This window comes from Dendropsophus ebraccatus, chromosome 5, assembly GCF_027789765.1.
Source record: "Dendropsophus ebraccatus isolate aDenEbr1 chromosome 5, aDenEbr1.pat, whole genome shotgun sequence".
NCBI classification, from domain to species: Eukaryota; Metazoa; Chordata; class Amphibia; order Anura; family Hylidae; genus Dendropsophus; species Dendropsophus ebraccatus.
In genome coordinates, this window is record NC_091458.1 from 158,777,269 (window position 1) to 158,800,425 (window position 23,157).

General features: G+C 43.3%; 1 protein-coding gene across 4 annotated transcripts; it reads right to left on the minus strand.

The window, feature by feature from the left end:
* Window positions 1-5,530: 5,530 nt before the first annotated feature.
* Window positions 5,531-21,003, minus strand: LOC138793943 (N-acyl-aromatic-L-amino acid amidohydrolase (carboxylate-forming)-like). 4 transcript variants are annotated; one of them, XM_069972696.1, is made up of 9 exons: window positions 20,968-21,003; window positions 20,702-20,777; window positions 18,763-18,864; window positions 17,873-18,112; window positions 16,815-17,004; window positions 15,043-15,142; window positions 12,549-12,656; window positions 8,835-8,944; window positions 5,531-7,131 (listed from the first exon to the last, which is right to left on the minus strand). In XM_069972696.1, exons 4-9 carry the CDS (start codon window positions 18,103-18,105, stop codon window positions 6,913-6,915), a joined length of 960 nt encoding a protein of 319 aa, XP_069828797.1. In that variant the 5' UTR covers window positions 18,106-18,112; window positions 18,763-18,864; window positions 20,702-20,777; window positions 20,968-21,003; the 3' UTR covers window positions 5,531-6,912. The 4 variants fall into 4 exon arrangements, with proteins under 4 accessions (XP_069828797.1, XP_069828799.1, XP_069828796.1 ...); XM_069972698.1 differs by having other exon boundaries at window positions 20,725-20,777; window positions 20,968-20,985; XM_069972695.1 differs by lacking the exon at window positions 20,968-21,003 and having other exon boundaries at window positions 20,702-20,828.
* Between the last annotated feature and the right edge of the window lie 2,154 nt (window positions 21,004-23,157).

The window sequence follows — 23,157 nt, forward strand, 5'->3', positions numbered from 1 at the left end:
CTAGTTTCAGAGATCATGATAGATATAACGGATCTGTTAGGATCCATTAGGACCCATTTGACAGATCCATCCGGGCGCCCTCACACACAGGTTTTTTGCAGTGATTTTATGACCTCCAAAACACGCCATTTGTGTAGGACATATCGTAAACATCCATTGACTTCCACCTAACATCTGACCACTGGTGTTTTTACAATGTCATTTTTGTTGCAGTTTTTTCACAATTTGAAGGCAGTGGGAAGCCAGCCTCAATATACAGTTTTCTTCTAATTGATCAAAAAATTTATAAATTTTACATTTTTAGCACTTAAAGGAATAAAGGCTGACCTTAGGGAGAGCAACCAAAACACAGCGGAGGCACCGTCTCATTTTTCTCAGCATCAGAGAGCTAGCCAGACCTTCCTCCGGGAAGGAACAACCAAGTTGGGGGTGATCTCCAGTCAAGGACACCACCTTCCAACAAGCCGCAGTCAAGAAATGACAGGACTTGGGAAATACCCCAGCAAGGTATCCATCCACAGACAGCTGTTACTAGGCATTGCTCCCACTAGCCGGAATCCTACTTCACACTGATGAGGGGCAAAAACACCTGAAACAGCTGTCTGTGGATGTATACCTTGCTGGGGTGTTTCCCAAGTCCTATCATTTCTTGACTGCGGCTTGTTGGAAGGTGGTGTCCTTGACTGGAAACCCCCCTTGGCTTGGTTGTTACTTCCTAGAAGAAGGTGTGGCTAGCTCACCGACCTTAAGAAACACATGATGGTGTCTCCGCAGTATTTTTGCACATTTGATTTTTAGTATGCTATATTCTGTCTGTTTAAGAGCAAGGAACCAGGATCCCTTACCCACTAGAATGTTTTCTTCCGAGACACATAAATTGCGGGAAATTAAATGGGTTGTCCAGAGACCAGAAACGGTATTACTTGTTTTGGTCCCTTGAACAAAAATTAGAATGAAAAAACGAATTAGTTTTCTGCAAGACATATTAGAACTCCGGCAGTGTGCCGGCAATTTTTGAATATTGTGTTTAAACATCCCTTCAAGGAACAAAACATACAAAAATTAGAAGGAAAAATGAAAAAATATGTTAAGCAGACACCCTCCTTTCTGCAGAGCAGGGGGCACCTGGTTAAATGCTCGAGTCCCCATTGATTTCAGTGAGTTTCGTTACTCAAGTCGAGCAAACCTGACTATATTCCGGATCAGCTGCGATTCCCGTACTTTTACAATATCAGTCCATTTGAGCCGCAGTCGCTTTTCTTTACTTTTAAGCTATGTTCACACTACGTAAAACTACGGCCGTTGTTGCAGATGGCAACAACGGGCGTAGTTTTTGCGGGGTGGAACAATGCCTTAGTTTCAATGGGATCCTGGCCGGAGCGTATACACATCGTTTTGTTATTCGGGTGGAGAGGCACCTATATACGCCACATGTTATATATTCGTCTGTATGTTTATATACTTGTCTCTCACGCATAAAGGAGGCTATCGTGGATTCAAAGGGGTTAATGACCGACCAAGACTGTGATATGAGTCAGAAGATTAGAAGTAGCTGCCGGACGTGGGATGACTTCTTCACCTCCTTCTTCCATCGTCACATCTCAGTATCATAATGTAGCACATGCCTTCCTATGAGAGCGCCATTAGCCCTTGAATTCAAGGTTTATAACACAGAGTCTTTAGACCCGTCTTTGTTACCTTCCCGTCATATCGTCTGTTACTAAGCAACAGCCAAGCGGATTCGTTCACCGTTTAAGATACAAAGTGCCTCCATACAAAGGTATTTATTTGGGAGAATGAAAGACAATAGGAAGCTCCTAATGGGAGAAACATCTCGTAAACAGATGATGTTCTCCCTGGAAACAGATTTTCCTTGCTTTTATTCCAGGGAAAAATGCATACAAAGATATATATATATATATATATATATATATATATATATATATATATATATGGGGTAATAGCGGGTAATATGTGTTTTTATATCTGACTGCCATCTTAGTCAGCTACTATGTTCCTAACACACTGGGGCAGATTTATTAAAATATACATGTTGACTCTTCCGCCCTCCTCGAGACCTAACAATTCCTTCCATACTTGTTATTGTCTATTCAGTCTCCTTCCCCCAGTTCTCAGCTGCTGCTTCCTGCTGAAGACACAAAAATCTGTGTGTGAGCTTTTCTTTCTTGTCTCCATTCCCCTCCTCCTCCCTTCCGAGATGGCTCATATAAACAGTGTCCCTGACCATCTGTCTTTGCACTCTGTAATTCTGGGAGGGTTAATCTGAGGTCAAGGTGCTGGTGATCTCACTGTGATCAACCTCTTACAGAAGGCAGAGGCAGCCGGCCAGGAACACTGTTTACATGAGCCATCTTTGCAGAGGGAGGGAGATCAGAGCGAAGACGGAGAGAACAGTTCATGTGTGGTGTCCCGCCACGGTGTTCCTTTATATGGCACCTGTCGCAAAAGCCTTTGCACTCTCAGGTGGTGATGAAGATATTTAATGGTTTTGCCATCAGACGTTGGTATTTTGTACATGAGTAAATATATATATATATATATATATATATAATCTATGTTGCACAGCTGTTAACATGGGGTTACTGTTTTTTGTATTCTGTAATTTTGTGGTCCAATGGAGATACTTAGTTTCTTTCTACCTATCTCTATACTTCTTTCTTTGCACACTCTCTTCTCCACCACTCACAGGGGCTCTTTCACACCCTGGTAGGAAGTAGTCACTTGGGGGGAGGAAGTGTAGTGTCAGTTTCTCTCTGATTCTCTGGGCAGGAGGACCAGGGTGTGGCTCTGCCAGGATCCCTATACGGGACAGCCGAGTCGTTTCGAGGTGTGTTAGTAGAGTGAAGACACACATGTATGGAGCATAGGAGACTTTCTCTTCTAAGAGTATCACTATGTATACTATGCAGTGTTAGACCCCAAAAGGAAGACAAGTCACAGATCACCCCAGCCCACGCCCACAGTGCGAGGATGTATCCTAGGACAGAGGAACTGACTCGGATAGAGCAAAGCAACCGTAACAAAGGTCTACGTACTCTATCTTGCAGTGCAGGTGACACTGGATAATTTTGGACACTAAAGGGATACTCTGGCCAAACGCCTTAATTAAATATTGTGACCATAACCTAAAGATATACAACTTGTAATGTACATGCATTTCAGATTTGGTATCCCTAGTCACTTTTTTCTGTGCGCCTCCCATTCCCTCCACCGGAAGTCCTGTAGTCCAGAAGAAATCATTATTGAGACGTCTCATGTCTTTGCAGAAGGTGCCAACTTGAGACAAGACGTCACAGTGTGGAGTTACTGGATGTGGGCGGTAAGCCCCCCCAGAGGTGAACGTACAGCAGTTGCGGAGTTTGAAAGGGGGGGCTGTCTGGGGTTCGGGCTGTCGGTGTGGGTGCACTAAAGTCTTGGAGGCCACCAAAGATGAGCAGAGAAGGATGCATGTATCAGGAACGGCGATGACACCTGTGCAGGATTTCATGTAACTCGAAGCACAGCTGACTGTCAAACATTCAGTAATATGGGGGGGGGGGTCATAAAAGTTCTTGATTAGGAAAACTTGGGGTATTGCAATGAAACCTGTTGGAAATGACACTACACACAGCTGATTAAACAGATTTGCTGCATTTCTATCCATTTATAAAGAAGACAGTTGTGCCACCTAGTGGCGGAAATCAACATGTGCAGGACTGCAAGATACAAAAAGTCAGTGATAACAAAAAGTTAAAAGCTTAGGGATAAAAAGTCAAAACCTAACAATTAAATGGGGCTCAATATTAATATTAATATAAACAACCCCCTCCCTTGATATCCACCTGTACATCATATGGGATCATTATACCCCCTATATAATTGGATAGTACTAGACACATATACTGCTTATAGCCAATGTAACTATTACTTTTCAACATAATTATTTTCCTTCTCCTTTAAAATAAAAGAAAGTCAGAATAACACACACAGCCTATAGTATTAACTCTCTTCTATTATCCCCTTTTCTTTTCTTTTTTCTACTTTCATTCTTCCTCTCTCAACAAATTAAAGGGGTTCTCCAGCGCTACATAAACATGGCCACTTTCCCCCTCTCTTGTCTCCAGATTGGGTGCGGTTTCAAACTCAGTTCCATTGAAGTAAATGGAGCTTAATTACAAACCACACCTGACCCGGAGACAAGAGAGGTGGGAAAGTGGCCATGTTTTTGTAGCGCTGGAGAACCCCTTTAAATTCATGCTTTTATTTTTCTAGTGGAATTAATCCCTGTCCTTGTCTCGCATTTGGTAAATCGATTACGATACCCAATTTATATAACTATTCATTTATTATACTAGTTTAAAACTAATTTAAACATTAAAAAAAGGTGTATAAAATGATCCTATTCTGACCTTCGTAACACTTTTATCTTTTCCTCCTTGGGGCGATTTGAGGGCTAATTTCTTCCGCCATAATCGGAAGTTTTTATCAGTAACACACTTTTTGATCACTTTTTATTACATTTTTTCCTGTAGAAAATGCAGTAGATAGGTACTGTACTGCATTGATCTCTATGAGCAATCAATGCAGTTCAGTACCTATCTATAGAGATGATCGAACATCAGGATTTGTCAGGTTCGATTGAACTCGAACCTTCAGCATTTGATTCCCGATGCCTTCCCGTTCTGTGGGAAGATGGAGACTGCCCAAGTACTGCCTGGAAAACAGGAATACAGCCTAGGGTGGAGAGAGATGAGACATCAAAACAGGACAATAAAGAGTTAATTCACAGCTACATCACTTGGCTATCTCCTCTGACATCAGCACTGACCTCTCTGACCTCTGAATACTGGCTTTCATATACCCCCGCTATGTAATCCTTTGTTCTCTGCTCTCTGCTGCCGACTAATCTCCCTCCTCCCCCCTCCCCTCTCCATAGAACAGACAGGGGCATGTCTGATGCAACAAGACATAATTTCCTGATAATAAGCAGTGAATGGAAAAGAGGGGGGGGGGGGCTGGGGAAAGTTTTTTTGAATGCAGATAATGGCATATTTGCCAAATAAACCCAATTACAAAGTTTCTTAGAATCGTCTGTACTACTGATTTCAGCAAAAAAAAAAATATATATATATATATTTATATATATATATATATATATATATATATATATATATTTTATTTTTTTTTTTTTTTTTTTTTTTTTAATGTGTCTTGTAGAAACCTATTACAATTTTTGTCCTAACTTTTGTATATTCTGTTTAAATATTCCTTCAAGGGAGGAACTATACAAAAATGAGAAATAGGTATAACTGAGGGACAAGCGTTATTGAAGGTGTATGGGCGTCTCTACCCAAGCACTATGCTCGACTAAACATGCCCGCTCAACATTATTTGTGATCTGAATAGAGTCCAACAGCCAATTTGTGAAAATCTACCCAAAATAAAGCACGATTATCTGACTGGAGAAAAGAATACTAAAGGAAAAGGAACTTCTACACAAAGCCAATTCAGAAAATTTCAACCACAGGAGGTAAGAAAGATATTTTTATTATTATTATTATTATTATTATTATTATTATTATTACTATATTGTTTGGTAAATAGTACATAAGTACATAGAAATTCTTTATGTTCTGAATACATTGTAATATTAATAAAGCTGGTCTCAGACTTTATGTAGCCGCCAGCTAAACAACCGTTTTCCTACTACTACACATGCACGTTTAGTACGACTAAGCGTATGTTTGCTGTGAATTAGGAGAGGTAAGAAAGACACTTTTAGAGAGTCTCGAGCACGTTGAAATCCAACATGTCCAACCCTTCAGTCCTTTGACGTCTGCCATATGGGAGAGCTGAGAGGCCTCAATACACATCATTATTTTTTCAATTGATTAGAACCTCTTTGAATTACCTTGGAAAAGTGTCTAAGGAGTAAAGGCTCTAACACACAAATCATTGTCCAGCCGCTGCACATTACTACGTGTAATAGCGATGCGCAGTCAGCGGTTAATCAATGTGTAAAGAAAATAATTAAATTTATACTTACCTGTCTGAGCTCCCTGATGTTCTTTTGGCTCCTCCTCACTCCCCGCAGCCACTGCTGGCCAGTCTGTGAAATGAAAGGCTGCTCAGCCAATCGCTGGCCACGGTGCTGTCCGGTCTGAGTGGCCTGTTACTGCAGATACCGACCAGCGGTGGCTGCAGGGAGTGAGAAGAAACCAGAAAAACACCAGGGAGCTTGGACAGGTAAGTACAAAGTTAATTATTTTAAACTTTTAAGACAAGGGCTGCACGGACATTGCTAACAATATAGATAGATTAGATATATTTTGTATATATACACACACACACATATTTATATGTGTGTGTAATAGGCTTAGTAAGCGCAGATCAGCGTAATACTGTGTAACACTGTGTTATAATGCGACCACAAGGCTGGAGTCTGGCGTCCACTACTGGTTAATAATGTGTTGGGTCAAATTTTGGAAGAATCCTAGTGTTGTGAGGGTCAACAATGGCCCTAACAGTTTGTACGTGGTCCCTTGAGATTTAGGAAAGTATTTAGTAATTCTGATTAGGGACTGATATAGGGTCACATGACCGAACTTGTTATTTTTTTTAAGGCTTTATGGAATATACATACAATCAGGTAAGTGTTAAAGTTCTGGCCACCCGCACCATAAAAAACAAAGAACAGAGTCCTCAATGGCAGAAAAGAGTATATCTACTCATCTATAACCAAATAGTACACAGAGAACATTGCAGTCTCCAATCCCTGGGAACGTTAATCATTCAGCATAGCACGATACAGAAGAAAAAAGTATATCATGTCTGGCAGGAAAATATTGCATCATTATCTTTGGAATATTCTAGACATATTGCAATGCTGGCACTTAAGGAAAATGATGGCACTTAATGTGATCCGAGATGGTCTGCAGCACTTGCCAGTTTTAAGGCCGGGACTTTCCATCGGACTTTTTCATTCAGGACAAATGCCACTTTTTTTTCATAATAGGCGGCTTCATTGATGAATGTCGGATAAACCACTGTCCCTCCTTCATAGAACACATCTTCTCCGTTAATATTCGTGAAGATAGGATCTCCGGGCTTCAGAGGAACGTAATCCTTGTCCTAATGTAGAGGCACAATGTAATAAACTTATTAGATAACACAATACATGAAAAGTTTTTAAAGCCAATGGACCATGGGCTATGGATAAAAAAAAATTCACTATCGTCGGCAATTCTTTTTTTAAAGCAATGCCCAGTCCCCATGCTCTGCGCCATTTTTTTTTTGTGCACCAACTGCTCTATGCACTGGAGGTGGGCCCATGTGCTGCCCTTATTTCTGGATACAGCTATAGGTTCAGCTATAGGCCATAGACTGTATCCAGGTTTTCCAGGACTTCCCAGGGCGGCATCCAACTTCTTCAGCCACCGGTAATCAAATGCTGAATGACTGCATGCTCGAGTTGCGCTCATCTCTAATGATTAACAGTTAACAGGACATGAGGGGGATTGGACAATAGCATGTGCTTATCTCTATTAATGATGGGAGTTTGCAATCTGTGGTTCTCCAGGTTGCAGAACTACAACCCCTATAATGTCTTTTGACAGTTCATGATGGGAGTTGTAGTGTGCAACAGCTGGAGAGCCACAGATTAGGAAACAATTATTAGAGGATAGTGGTACAGTACATTAGAGGGAGCAGTGGTACAAAACATTAGAGGGGACAGTGGTACAGTACATTAGAGGGTACAGTGATACAGTACATTAGAGAGGACAGTGGTCAGTACATTAGAGGACAGTGGTACAGTACATTAGAGGGGACAGTGGTACAGTACATTAGAGGACAGTGGTACAGTACATTAGAGGGGGCAGTGGTACAGTACATTAGAGAGGACAGTGGTACAGTACATTAGAGGGGACAGTGGTACAGTACATTAGAGGACAGTGGTACAGTACATTAGAGGGGGCAGTGGTACAGTACATTAGAGAGGACAGTGGTACAGTACATTAGAGGGGACAGTGGTACAGTATATTAGAGAGGACAGTGGTACAGTACATTAGAGAGGACAGTGGTACAGTACATTAGAGAGGACAGTGGTACATTACATTAGAGGACGGTGGTACAGTACATTAGAGGGGACAGTGGTACAGTATATTAGAGAGGACAGTGGTACAGTACATTAGAGAGGACAGTGGTACAGTACATTAGAGGGGACAGTGACACAGTACATTAGAGAGGACAGTGGTACAGTACATTCGAAGGGACAGTGGCACAGTACATTAGAGGGGACAGTGGTACAGTACATTAGAGGGTACAGTGATACAGTACATTAGAGAGGACAGTGGTCAGTACATTAGAGGACAGTGGTACAGTACATTAGAGGGGACAGTGGTACAGTACATTAGAGGACAGTGGTACAGTACATTAGAGAGGACAGTGGTCAGTACATTAGAGGACAGTGGTACAGTACATTAGAGGGGACAGTGGTACAGTACATTAGAGGGGACAGTGGTACAGTACATTAGAGGACAGTGGCACAGTACATTAGAGGGGGCAGTGGTACAGTACATTAGAGAGGACAGTGGTACAGTACATTAGAGGGGACAGTGACACAGTACATTCGAAGGGACAGTGGCACAGTACATTAGAGGGGACAGTAGTACAGTACATTAGAGAGGACAGTGGTACAGTACATTAAAGCCAATGTACTATCAGGTACATCGCTTTAAGATTTTTACATGAAAAGATAGATTTTTTATTGATTTCTGCAAAAATATTTTAAATGAGAGTTACACTTTAATGTTTACAGAAATAAAGAACGGTACCTGTAGCTCACTATGGATGAACGCTGAAATTTCTCCAGTAGAATCTCGTGGATAATCCACTCTGGACAAAACTCTATATCGATCTGTTTCAAAACTTGGAAATTCTTCACCTTCAGGAATCAACATGACAAAAACAAAATACTATAACTATAACCAAACAACAAATCAATGAAATAAGGGTCAAAATTAATAGCGACAGAAAACTTTATGTATTTAATAGTTTAATCCTTTCCTATACCACAGGCTGTTTTTCTGCCATTTGCAGTAATTTTCTTTTTTTTTTTTTTTTTTTGCTGACACGTACCGCTGCCAAATGTGAGGTAAAAGTCAATGGGGTAATATAAAAAAAATTGCATAAAATTTTGGTCACATGACCTTCCTTCAGACTAGTTTCTATTGCTCAAAGGTTCTTAGGGAGAAGTCTTCTATGTCTAACTCTCTCTCCAGGGGACTGGAACCAATCTTATAAAGGTTAGTCTGGCCCCGGTCAGAGAAGTGTGTAGTCTGACTAAGGTTAATGAGTAGACACAGCCTGTCTGTCTTCAGCTAGGCCATGTGATGAGAGGAAGATCAGGCCTACGTCAGTTTCCAGCTACAGCTACTCTGGAGGAAGTTAACCAAGCCCTGACTCAGCCAATGAAGCTACATCCAGTTCTTGTCGATAAAAGGCTAACCTGAGTTGGCTTTGGGTAGGTTGTGGTGATGCAACATACCATGCCTATGTCCATACCCCACCCCCATGTCCATACCCCACCCCCATGTCCATACCCCCCCCCCCCATGTCCATACCCCCCCCCATAGCCACACCCAAACAAAGTGCAATGCTTCATGTTGCAGATTTTTTGCAACATAAACTAAATGTTTTTAAAATTGCTCTATTACCATCCTTATAACGCTTTTATTTTTTAGTCTATGGGGCCATGTCAGGTGTTATTTTTTGCACCATGATCTGTACTTTCTATCGGTAGCTTGCTTGCGTATATGTGACTTTTTGATCACTTTTTATAAAAAAATTTCCGGATTTGGTATGAAATCAGTGTGGTTCAGAGCAGGGTAATGGTGTAAGCTTACATCATGGGCCCTCAAGGGGTTAAACTGGCGTCCCCGCCTAGCAGTTGGTTTCTGCCACCTCAGCTCAGTTAGGCACCACTGTTCCCTTACAGATGAGACACAAACATTTTAGGTTCTTTGCTCCATCACCATCCTCACCCATTTAGGCCCAGTTTAAAGTGGAAAGGCCCCACCTGTGCCCTCATATAGAATATAGCTCCCCCAGTACTACGGGATCTCACTCCTTTGTCCTACTCTATCCGCCATACGCTCGCATCCCTACCTGCGTCGGGATCCCCCCTGGCCTTTTTGGATAAAGTGGGACCCATGACCTCTGTTAAGGACCACCCTTCTTTCTCTCCTCCCCCTTCTTAGGGACACCTAAAGAATCCCCCCTCCGTTTCCACCAAGTGACTCAACCAGGTGCCTTACTGCCTCGCTATTCTGGCTTCCACCCCTCCCACTGTCAAACATTCATTCGAATACATACAGCTGCGACACTTTTATTCTTCTCTCTCCCCTACTCATAGACTACATAATGCCCTGACCGATTTTGAACAATTATGTGTGGCCCCCACCTGCCCCCCTCATGCCATCCCGATTCTTTACCACATCCTCCTTTCTCTGCGCTCCCAACATTTGCCTTCCTTTTGCTCTGAATGGGAAACGGAGCTGGGGAAGCAGTTTTCTCAGAAACAATGGCTGAAGGGCTTTTTCCTCTCCCATAAAGCTGTGCTGGCCTGTAAAGCTCAAGAAACCAGCTATAAAATGATCTCCCGTCGGTACAGGGTCCCGGCAGCACTTCATCAGTGACACCCGGCGGTCCTGGACGAGTGCTGGCGTTGTGGGTGCGCAGGTGGAACCATGACGCACATTTGGTGGGGAGGTTCAAAATTACAGGGTTTTTGGACTACAATACTCCACAATATTCATAAACTCACAGGCGTTTCTATCCCACACACCCCTGAAGCTGCCCTTATATCCATGTTCCCGGTTACTTGTAGTAGTAGTCCTTTTTTTTTTTTACTTAGGTTAATGCAGAGTTCATTCCTGTTTTATGGCCTGTGGGGTCCTTGCGCCTTCGCCACCTTTTCATTACCTGTGGCGGCTTGGTTCCGCTGCGTTTGTAGCATGGTGAGGACGCTCTGTGACCATTATGTATGGTTTTATTTCCCTTATGCCCTCTTTGTATTGTTGTGTCTCAGGACTCCACAAAGTCCGTGTCCTGTATTTCCTGTATTGTATGTCTTATTTGAAAAATAAAAAACAAATATAAAAAAAAATATATATATATAGCTCCCCCTCTCTGTGCTTACATATTATAGTTAGGTCTTCCATGTGCCCCCATATAGTACTTTGGCCTCTCTATGCCCCATATAGTAGTTAGGCCTCATCTGTGCCCCATATAGTACTTTGGCCTCTCTATGCCCCATATAGTAGTTAGGCCTCATCTGTGCCCCCATATAGTACTTTGGCCTCTCTATGCCCCATATAGTAGTTAGGCCTCATCTGTGTCCCCATATAGTACTTTGGCCTCTCTATGCCCCATGTAGTAGTTAGGCCTCATCTGTGCCCCCATATAGTAGTTTGGCCTCTCTATGCCCCATATAGTAGTTAGGCCTCATCTGTGCCCCCATATAGTACTTTGGCCTCTCTATGCCCCATATAGTAGTTAGGCCTCATCTGTGCCCCCATATAGTACTTTGGCCTCTCTATGCCCCATATAGTAGTTAGGCCTCATCTGTGCCCCCATATAGTACTTTGGCCTCTCTATGCCCCATATAGTAGTTAGGCCTCATCTGTGCCCCCATATAGTAGTTTGAACCTTCTATGCCCCCTTATAGTTTAGGCCTCCTCTGTGGATCTCATTCTATCAGGCCATTCTGTGCCCCAATATAGTAGTCAGGCCAAAGTTATGCCTTACTGTACAGGTTGCCCCCCCCCCCAACCACACATAGAGCACCCATATATCTAGTTCACCACACATGCCCATAGAAAGGCATTTCCCTGTAGGTAACCCCCTGCCCACACCAAGACATCAACTGATGTCGGAAAGTTATACAGATTTGTTTACTTCTATTTAAAAATCTCCAATCTTCCAATACTTATCAACTGCTGTATGCCCCACAGGAAGTGGTGTATTCCTTGCAGGTGGACCGGACCGTCTGATTTACTAGTACATCATAGGGCCTTAAAGGGGTAGTTCAGGGGTAGTTAAACACAAAATTCTTTTAGATCAACTGGTGGCAGAAAGTTACATAGATTTGTAATTTACTTCTATATAAAAATCTCCAGTCTTCCAGTACTTATTATCTGCTGTATGTCCTGCAGGATGTGGTGTATTCTCTCCAGTCTGACACAGTGCTCTCTGCTGCCACCTTTGTCCATGTCAGGAACTGTCCAGAGCAGCAGCAAATCCCTATAGAAAACCTCTTCTGCTCTGGACAGTTCCTGACATGGACAGAGGTGGCAGCAGAGAGCACTGTGTCAGACTGGAGAGAATACACCACTTCCTGTAGGACATACAGCAGCTGATAAGTACCTGAAGGTTTGAGAATTTAAAAAATCTGTATAACTTTCTGGCACCAGTGGATGTTAAAACTTTTTTCCCTCTGGAGTGTGTATAAAGGAGGCCTCCATTTAATTTAGTAGATTATTTCTTACCTTGATTATAAAGGTCAAGAAAGTCCAGGGCCCAGTTCACAAGCTCTTTCATCCTAGTCAGCACATCAGCTCTGGTCACTCCATGAGGCTGGGGTCCAAGTTCCAAACCTAGGAAAGAAGAAAACCACACAAGACGTCATCCTAAAGCCTTAGATACCTACCAGTATGGAAATAAAAAATAAAAGTGCCGTCGCTTTAAGGGGGCACTCACACGTTCCGTGACTACTGTGATTTACGCGGAACTCTAAAAGTTTAAATCTTGCGCTACTTTACAGACACAGCGTTTTACAGCTGACAGTTTGTTGCAATGTATCAGTTTAGTTAACGTAAATTTGTCAGCAGTAAAACTCGCTATAAACTGCTTTATTCCAGCTGTCCATGGTCTCAGACTGAGAGATTTCAGCTCTGAAGTTCAGTAACTGCTAGCGTATTTAGTGACCGATTAGGAAAGAGCATTTTATGTGTTACTTTTTTCTTTCTAGGAGATCAGGAGATCACGCGGAAGTTTATCCAGCTAATGAATCCTCAATAGTTAAAGGGGCAAAAATCTTTTTCTTTCAAATCAACTGGTTTCAGAAAGTTATATAGATTTGTAATTTACTTCTATTTAAAAATCTCCAGTCTTCCAGTACTTATCAGCTGCTGTATGTCCTGCAGGTAGTGGTGTATTCTCTCCAGTCTGACACAGTGCTCTCTGCTGCCACCTCTGTCCATGTCAGGAACTGTCCAGAGCAGGAAAGGTTTTCTATAGGGATTTGCTGCTGCTCTGGACAGTTCCTGACATGGACAAAGGTGGCAGCATACAGCACTGTGTCAGACTGGAGAGAATACACTACTTCCTGCAGGACATACAGCAGCTGATAAGTACTGGAAGACTGGAGATTTTTAAATAGAAGTACATTACAAATCTATATAACTTTCTGAAAAAAGTTGATTTGAAAGAAAGGTTTTTGCTGGAGTGCCCCTTTAACAAACTAAGAGTAGACCTTGACACTGACATCTCTGAACAGCCTTGATGGTAAGTTTTTGTAAGCAATCCTGTTTTAAAGTGACCTTTGTCATTGACCCCATAAAGCCAAGTGGCATACATAGCCCGGCACACTGTCAGGGCTTAGATTGTGTGTGCGTTGCTATAACAGGGAGAGAAGAATAGCCGGCGTAGACTTTGTGCCATTTGCTGGTCCCTCATAAAATACGTTACTCCGGCTTCCCCCAGTGAATGTACTGTAAAAAAAAAAGGGGAGCGTAAACCTTAACCCCTTAATGACCAAGCCATTTCTCCTTTTTTTTTTCATTGCCGTCTTCCAAGAGTCACAGGGTTGTTTTATTTTTGCCCACGGAGCCATATGAGGTTTGTTTTTTGCGGGATCAGAAAGAGCTGCGTACAGCGTTCTACCAGCGTACTCGTCTCTTTCCGTTGCTCCATAGGAATGAATAGAGCCATAGGTCATGTGCTGTACCCGTGGCTGTATCCATAACAGAGCCGATACGGAGATCAGGTCGGACCCCACAATCTCCTACTTTTTACCCTATCCTGTGGCTAGGGGAAAAGTCAAGTTTTATGCTCCACCGGCAGTGATTTTTGCGCAATTATTGGGGAATGATTTGTGAATGTGCTCTAATGGAAAGAGCAACTTCCCATGTTAATAACTAATGTAAAGTGTCACAAATATTTTGTATGGACCTCATCAATGATATTCTCCAGGTTTTGCCTCGGGGGCTGGCTGTATTGAGCAGTACTACTTGCTCGGGGGGTAGTTTGTACAGGGTTTTTTTGTTTGTTCGTACAAAAACAATTCAAAGAAATTGCAAATGCAATTTGACGTAGTCAAATAAAACAAAACAAAAAACAACACAAAAGAATTGTACTTCTTCTGCACGCAGAGAACAACCCACATTTTTTTCTTGTTGTGAATCTGCCTTGATTGTTGCGGCACTCACGAGCCAGAAGAAGTACAGAGGCGCGAAACTGCCATTATCTGTGGATCCCGCCCTCCTCATTTTTATCCCAACCATTTGGAAACTAAATTTTTTTTTAAATGACTGAGAATAAGCTACATGTGAATATAGCCAAAGCCTGGCAACGTATAATGAGATATACATTCCGAATCAGTACTAGAGAGGAGCAAATTTACAGAGAATCGCTTTGTTATCTCTGCATTTTGCTCATCAGCCGCTCCATGCTGCTCCTCCCCGGGTGCTGGGAAAAGCTGGATCCAGTCTTGGGAAACTTCTCCCAGTTTTCCAGGACTGGATCCAGCTTTTCCAGGCATCCGAGGAGGAGCAGCATGGAGCGGCACTGAGTTATGGTATGGGTACATCACAGGGGTGTGTCATAAGTCAATGGAGTCCATCTGTGAAAGTGATATCCATCGACCATCAGGTGCGGCATTACATTGTTGTTTTTTACTATGGCGCAAATGTGAACAAAGCTTAAATACTTGAGAAAGGGTTATAGGTATAATAGTTTAGCATATAACCGAATCATCCTTACACAGCGAATGTTTTCCTATATTCTGGAGGTAGATATTATCCTTCTTTGGTATATTGATGAGGTAGTTGTAGCATGGCATAGAGTGATTCCCACTTCTACTCTATAATAGAGGAGACATTGAAACACAGAAACCTGAAGCGACAGAAATTGTTTTAAAAGAATCATTTTAACACGACATCTTACATCATTGGTATAACTGGGATGATAGAATTATTTCCTTTGAAAAATGATTCAATAGATAAAAAAAAAAAACTTGTTATTATCACACTTAAAGGGAACCCGTCACTAAAAATGCTACCTAAGCTATTGGCATCATGTTATAGAGCAGAAGAAACTGAGCGGATTGATATATATCTTTATGGGAAAAGATTCAGTATAACCTGTAATTTGATGATAGAAATCTCTGACGTTTCCATGCTAAAGAGTCCAGTCCATTGAGTGACTCCGCCCACTGGACTCATTAACACAGAATGATCAGGGATTTCAATCAACAAATTACAAGCTATATTGAATCTTTTCCCAAAAAGTTATATATCAATCCGCTCAGCTCTTCCTGCTCCATAACATTACAGCGATAGATTAGAAAGCATTGTCTTGGTGACAGGTTCCCTTTAAGAGTATAATGGAGATGAGCGAACCCTGAGTGTGCAGGATTTGATTATGAGTGGCTAAAGTTGCAAGCAGCCCTAGTGCGGTGTCCCACCACAGGTGTTTTTTTATCTCTCCTGTGCACCTTTCAGACAGCTTCCTCTTTCAGGTAAAAGTGGTGATGAGGTGTTTTACAGTTTCGCCACTAGGTGTCATTATTTTATATGTCTATGTGTTGCACAGCTGAAGTCAGTAATGTGTTAAGGTTTTATGTGTATCATGTGTTATTTTTGACCATTAGGAGGTGCTCTCCACTTCTGACCTCTCTCTTCTCTTCTTTCTTTTGCACACACTCATGCCCACCACTCACAGGGAAGTTCACTTTAGGCCCCTATAGGAGGAGACACTGGTGGAGGAAGTTCATGTTCAGTCTTTTCCAGATTCTCAGAGAGGGAAGACACTAAAACAACTGTACCTGCCGTGGTTAGGCCAGGGCCTGGCTGATGCCAGGACCCCTGTCGGGGACAACAAAGTTGAGTCTAGACACAGTGTGTGCACAGATGCAGCTAGAGACCAACAGTTCTTTCAGTATTTCTATTATATCTACTATGCAATGCTAGGCACTTAAAAAGGGTGAGGAATTGAGTAACACCATAACTTATGCCGAGAACACATCTACACAGAGCAGGGTAGTATCCTGAACACAAGACGAACTAGCCTGAATAGGACAAAGATACCGTAAAGAAGGTCTACGTATCCTATCTCACACTGCAGGTAACTGGGACACCCCCGGACACTTAGCTATGCCCCGATAACCCCAGCTGGGGCTTGTAATACCCTGACAGGACGGGTAGCTCAACACTGTAGGGCAGAAGGTGCTCAGACCAAAGTCTAAACACAACTACAAGTAAAGTATCTCACTATAAAGTATATCTTCAAGTTCCGGCAGAGTACACAGCTACATTGGGTTGGGGCCCCTCTGACAAACTCATCTCCTCTCTGGCTGAACTGACAACCACCAGTAATCACCCGGTGGGTCACCACACTAGGGAATTCTGGAAAACACAGCCTATGGCCTATGACTGTATCCATGCTCTCCAGGCAGCCTTAGGGCTGCATCCAACTTCTTCAGGGAACGGTAATCAAATGCTGTGCGCTGGGGTTCGGACTCGCACAACGCTCACCTGTAAGTAGTTTGCCATATGCATTGCCAGGATGTCATCGTCTGAGCAGCATAAAAGTGTGGCCCCCATGTTGGAAGTTGTGTTGTGCAAATCCAAAACAAAATCAAATGGATTGGATCCCGAGCCGTACTTCCCATTCAGTTCTCTTGCTCGTTTAAACTCGTAAGGATCTTTGTCAGATTCCGGTGAACTAAAGGGAAGAAGCGAGGATCAGCGTGTTTCTAAGGTGCAGAGAATAGGAGCAGACCCCCTGTCGGACATTGAGATCAGACGCACGCAGTTAGGGGCCCATATACTGTATCGGTTGATACAAAACTTTTAAAGGGGTTATCCAAGATTAGAGAAAGCACAGCTACTCTCATGCAAAAGCAGCACCACCCCGGTCCTCGGCTGTTGCAAATCAGCTCCATTCACTTCAATGGAACCGAGTTGCAAAACCTGCACCCAAACTGAGGGGTGATACCTAGCCCAAGGGGCTACCTACATTGTGAATATTATTTACTGGGTGAGTACTAATGTTTATGTCGGGTTGTCTAAGGGCCCTATTACACCAAATCTGGCCAATTCTAGCAGATATTGCTCAATGTAATAAAGACAAAGATCAGCTGAAGAGCCGATCATCGGATGATTGTTGCCTTTCAGCATGTTTAAATATCAACGACGGCCAGCTGCATATCACTCTGTGTAATAGTAACAAAAAATATATATATAATAAACACTATACTTACCTGTCCTCACTCCCCGGTGTCTTCCTGGCTTTTCCCCACTGGCGGCAGCTGCTGGTGAAGCTTCTGAAGCCATATGTGAACTGACACTGTCACTGGCCGTAGAGATGTCTCAGCCAGCTGAGCAGGCTGTCACTTCAGAGACGGCCTCAGAAGGGGTGAGTGGGGAACGCTCTGAACAGGAATGAGGACACCGTGGGAACCTGGAGAGGTAAGTATAGTGTTTATTATTTTACCCTCTCATCAGCAAGCGCTGTACGGACATCACTTACAATATATATATCTATCTCCAGCCATTATAGGAGAAGTGTTTGCTGTGGGATATAACCTCACCTTAGGACCGCCTCTGAAAAGCAACGGTTGAGGTCGGTGTCAACGTATCGCACACATTGTTCCACAGCAAGGGGATTGGCTAAGCACGCTTCGGCCATGAAGGTCTTCCTGTGTAGTTCAGATGGATCCTTCAGCCAGTGTTTGGCCAGAGCGACACCGGACATCTCATTGCCGTGTGTGCCGCCAAAGATTACCACTCGGGAGACGGGTGACCACTGGGCGGGGGAGCTCATTATAGATCTAGAATGGAAGAAAACACTAAACATGGTAAGATCCAGATTATATGTCGCTTCTAATGAAATGTTCTCCAAGTTTTCATCTCAGCTTCTTGGGGGCCGAGACGTCACAGGTACAAGATGGAGGAGACAAGGAGCGGTAGTGTCACTGGGATTGGAGCAGGAGGGCCTCAACTTGTTTATGTGTTTGCGGCGCCCCCTGCAGCCCGCCATTTTTTAATTTTTAAATTTTTATTTTGCCTGGACAACCCCGCTAGCCACGGCTGCTACATAGCACGTAGGAGCGCTCGGACGGCCGTCATTGTCATTTTGATATGATCATGAACATTATTTGCGGCTGTGATTATCAGAAGATGGATGTCCAAAGAGATGTCCGCAAAATGACCTTGTGTGAGCGTGGCCGTGTGCTGACAAGGTATACACTCTGGCATGGCGGTGTAGAGGTATATACATGGCAGGCCGCTGGACGCCGGCTGATCGTTTACTGACAATGGCACGTAACAGGTTAAATTACCCAAAGCGGCCGTCAGTGTGCCCCAAAGCGGCCGTCAGTGGTGCCAGAGAAAATGTGAGCCCCTATCCTGATAGTTTAGTCACTTATCTTACACAATGTTTTAGGAAATCCCGCCGCAGTCATCCTGAATAACTTTTTACCTGCTGTCCGTGGATGTGTCAGGTGAACGTCCTCATTGGTTCTCTCTGCTTGCTCTTCTGCTTACGGCCGTGTATAGCTCTGCTTTATAGCATGTTGTAGTTCTGTGTTGGATACAAGTTGCAGATTTTACAGACGTTCTGGTTTATCCGATGTACAGCGCCTAATGTATCATCAGATTATGTCATATCAGGTATATCTCACCTCTACAGAGAACAATATACATTATAGATTTTTGATGCCGGCCGGTTTGATTATTTCTGATTATTGATCATTTTTGATCGACCTTTAGAAGTGCGGCCTAAAATATATGGAGATCTCTAATAATCTCAGTTCCAGACACCAGAAAGCATCTACATAAGTCCCTGACATCTAATACGCTGCACAGTACAAGGTTCAACAACACTGCAGTTTTTTCCTGAGTTAATCAGTTAGAGGAAACATTGTAGTTAGTTGTGCAGCCGCATTGTGCGGGCGAATGAACAAATCCTTAAAGGGAGAGTTCAATTGGTTCATCTGACAACTGTCCAATAGTCATTTATAGCATTGCCCTTTTATTTACCTTAGCTTTATCACTTACGGTATTATGCATCTCACCCCCCCCCCCTCTCCCTGCATGTGGGGTCCTCTATAGTGATGAGCGAACTTGCCGAATGGTCAGGTTTGGCTGAACCCGAACTTAAAGGGGTTGTCCAGCAAAAATCTTTTCTTTCAAATCAACTGGTTTCAGAAAGTTATATAGATTTGTAATTTATGTCTTTTAAAAAATATCAAGTTTTCCAGTACTTATTAGCTGCTGTATGTCATGCAGGAAGTGTTGTTTTATTTTCAGTCTGACACAGTGCTCTCTGCTGACATAACTCCGTCTCGGTTTTCTATGAATTCCCATAGAAAACCTCTCCTGCTCTGGACAGTTCCTGTCTCGGCCTGAGATGGCAGCAGAGAGCACTGTGTCAGACTGAAAATAAAACATTTCCTACAGGACATACGGCAGATAATAAGTACTGGAAGACTTGAGATTTTTTTTTTTATAGAAGTAAATTACACATCTATATAACCTTCTGACACCAGTTGATTTGAAATAAAAAGATTTTCGCTGGACAACCCCTTTAAGAAATCTGATGTAACCTGTGGCCTCTGGTTTTACACATTTTCAAGAACTCCCCAACGCGGCATCCAACCTCTCCAGCCATCGGCAGTCAGATTTATGAGTGTTTCCCTGTGCCAGTGCAGTATTGGGTAAAAGTTTTGCACTAAAGTTTTTGCCTAAAGTCGGAGTTTGTGCATCTTCTCTTACACAAGGACAGGGCTTTCTCAAAAAATAAAAAAAATTGCACAATTGTGCTACTCTGCATTGGTGCGGGAAATGGTCCATTCCTCCCTTGTGGCTTATCTGTATTTTCACCGCAAGCATATGGTCGCACATCAATTTTCTGCCCTTTACGGACGTATTTTTGCACTCATTTTGGGCAGAAAATACGGCTGTAATATGAATAATACAGACACATTTTCGTCTCAAGCGTCTGTCAAAAAATACGGCTGTAATTTTCATAATACGGACGTATTTTCGGCTCAAACGTCTGTCAAAAAATGCGGCTGTCTAACAGCAGAAAATAAGACGTTGCATGAACATAGCCCAAATGGGAATCCTCCGTGATAGATGGCGGGCAATACAGCTGTATTCTTCCCACAGATGTTAATAAGTGCCGATTACTTCTACAGTCTTAGTAACGTTCCCATAAAAACTTAAAAAGAAAATCAATAGAACAGGGATAAACAGATGCAGCAGATTTTCTTTCCGCAGGCTCCGCTACATAATATTACCTGTGACTAGCTTGATAGTCGGACTGTAGTAATACAGAACTAATACAGTCTATCCTTCCCTGCACAATCCCATACGGTGGATCAGCAGAGACATAGCACATAGCATGCATTGCCTACCATGGACTCGGTGCTCGTCATACCCTCAGGCGTCACTATTTCCTTGGGTTCATGTGGTTTCCGTGCGCACTACAAGCTGGAATAGATCAGAGTAGGCTTCAGCTTCCTGCTTCGCTCCTTTCATCCCTCCCCTTTAAACCTTGGACACATTTCTTATTAGCTGAAAAGTGCTGAATCAGTCGTGCGGCTTATGTGTCCCGTGTGCCTGTAAGCATGCAGCTCACATTACCAGCACCCGCCCTGTGTACCACAACGTCTGGACTAACCTTATACATAGTCGTCTGCCTCCATAGTCACAGTTACACAGGACTGGTGGCAGCTGTGAAGAAGAGCTGCATAATACTTCCAGATGTAGGTGCCAAATCCTCAGTGCATGTGTGGTGTCCCATCACGGGTGTTTCTGTTTTGAACACCCCTCGCAAAAGCCTGGTACTTCAAAAGTAAAATGGTGATGAAGTCATGTACAGGTTTTGCCACTGGATGTCAGTATTATGCATATTTATGTATATATATGTTGCACAGCGGTAAGGGTTACTTTGTTGTATCTTATGATTCTGTGCACAATGAGAGAGACTCATGTCTTCCACCTATCTCTATCCTCCCTTCTTCTCACACTCTCTTCTCCACCCCTCACAGGAGCTGTTGCATACACCCTGTAGGAAGTAGTCGCATGGGTAGAGGAAGTGTAGTTCAGTTCTCCTTTGTTTCTCTGAGGAGCAGCACACACAGATCAGGCATCCCTGCTGAGCTTAGCCATAAGCCGGGCTCTACCAGGTTCCCTGTCTGGGACAGACCAGCTGTAGTGTACAGACATGTATGGAGAACATACAGACTTTCTTTCTTGAACACTTCAACTAACAACGCAGTGCTAAACACCTAAAGAGAGGACAAGTAAGGGATCACCCCAACCCACGCAGTGAACATCTCTAGTGCAGGGCAGTATCCTAAAGCAGAGGAACTGATCCGGATAGAACAAAGCAGCCAAGAGCCTACGTACTTTATTTTGCAGTGCAGGTGACATCGGAAAACTTCAGACACTTAGCTCAACTCAGGTAACCAAGACTGGGGCTTGTGTCACCCTGATAGGACGGGTACCCCAGACACTGCAGGGCAAAAGGTGGTATAGCGACAAAGGTCGAAACACGGGCACAAGTATTCTTCCTCTCTTAAGTATTCTTCTTCTTCTTCTAAAGTTGCGGCAGAGCACAGTACTACATTGGGTTGGGACTCTTAAGACAAACTCTTCTCCTCGTCTCTGAACTCTCTACTTTTCTCAGCACGCAACCAAGTCAGCACTGCTATCTTACTTTCTACCTTGGTATCTCTCAGTACAGATCTGGTGAATACAAGTCTGTACCCCAACAGTCACTGCAGGGCAGCTACCACAGGTGCCTTAGGTGCTGCAGGATATGTCAGTGCTATACAAGGAAAGGAAGGCGGCAATGTATCTAATATAAAAGCCCCCCCATAAAATCTAGCACACCTGATTTGGACTCTGCTTAAAGTGTAATAACTCTTGCGCACAGGGAGGTCACATCCCCTTCTCACCCACTTGGCACAATTTGGGCAGACAACATTTTTACACAACCCAGGCCTATCGCAGAGCTTTTCCATGAATAGTCAGGTGGGGTTCCATTTTTCTTATGTGATGGGAAATGCAAAAAAAAAGCATTGTATTTGTAAAATTTCTTTCTTTTTGAAGGGGTTCTCCAGTGCTATATAAACAACAAGGCCACTTTCTTCCAGAGACAGCAGCGCTCTTGTCTCCCGTGAAGGTGTGATTTGCAATTAAAGGGAATCTGTCAGCTCCTGGGCCCTACCTGAGGTGCTGTCAGTGTGCTGTAGCTGGCAGCCCCTAGTGAGCATGGTGCCTTTTGGTAATTAGTCTGTGGAGTGGATTATGTACAATCTCAGGTCTCCTGCTGTAATGAAGAGTCAAAGAGGAGTTGTTTGTGGCGCACTCTGGTCCCCTCACCACTCTGTTCTCCTCCCTCCTCTTCAAGAATAATCTCTGCTGCCCGGCCTCCTGCTCGCTAAGCTGTCAGTCAGTGTCTCTGCTGCCCCGGGATCACGGCTGCATTACTGTACAGTGGTCACATACTGGTATCATGGCTGTGCACTGGTCACATACTGGTATCATGGCTGTGCACTGGTCACATACTGGTATCATGGCTGTGCGGTGGTCACATACTAGTAGTATCATGGCTGTGCAGTGGTCACATACTGGTATCATGGCTGTGCAGTGGTCACATACTAGTATCATGGCTGTGCACTGGTCACATACTGGTATCATGGCTGTGCAGTGGTCACATACTAGTATCATGGCTGTGCACTGGTCACATACTGGTATCATGGCTGTGCAGTGGTCACATACTGGTATCATGGTTGTGCAGTGGTCACATACTAGTATCATGGCTGTGCACTGGTCGCATGCTGGTATCATGGCTGTGCAGTGG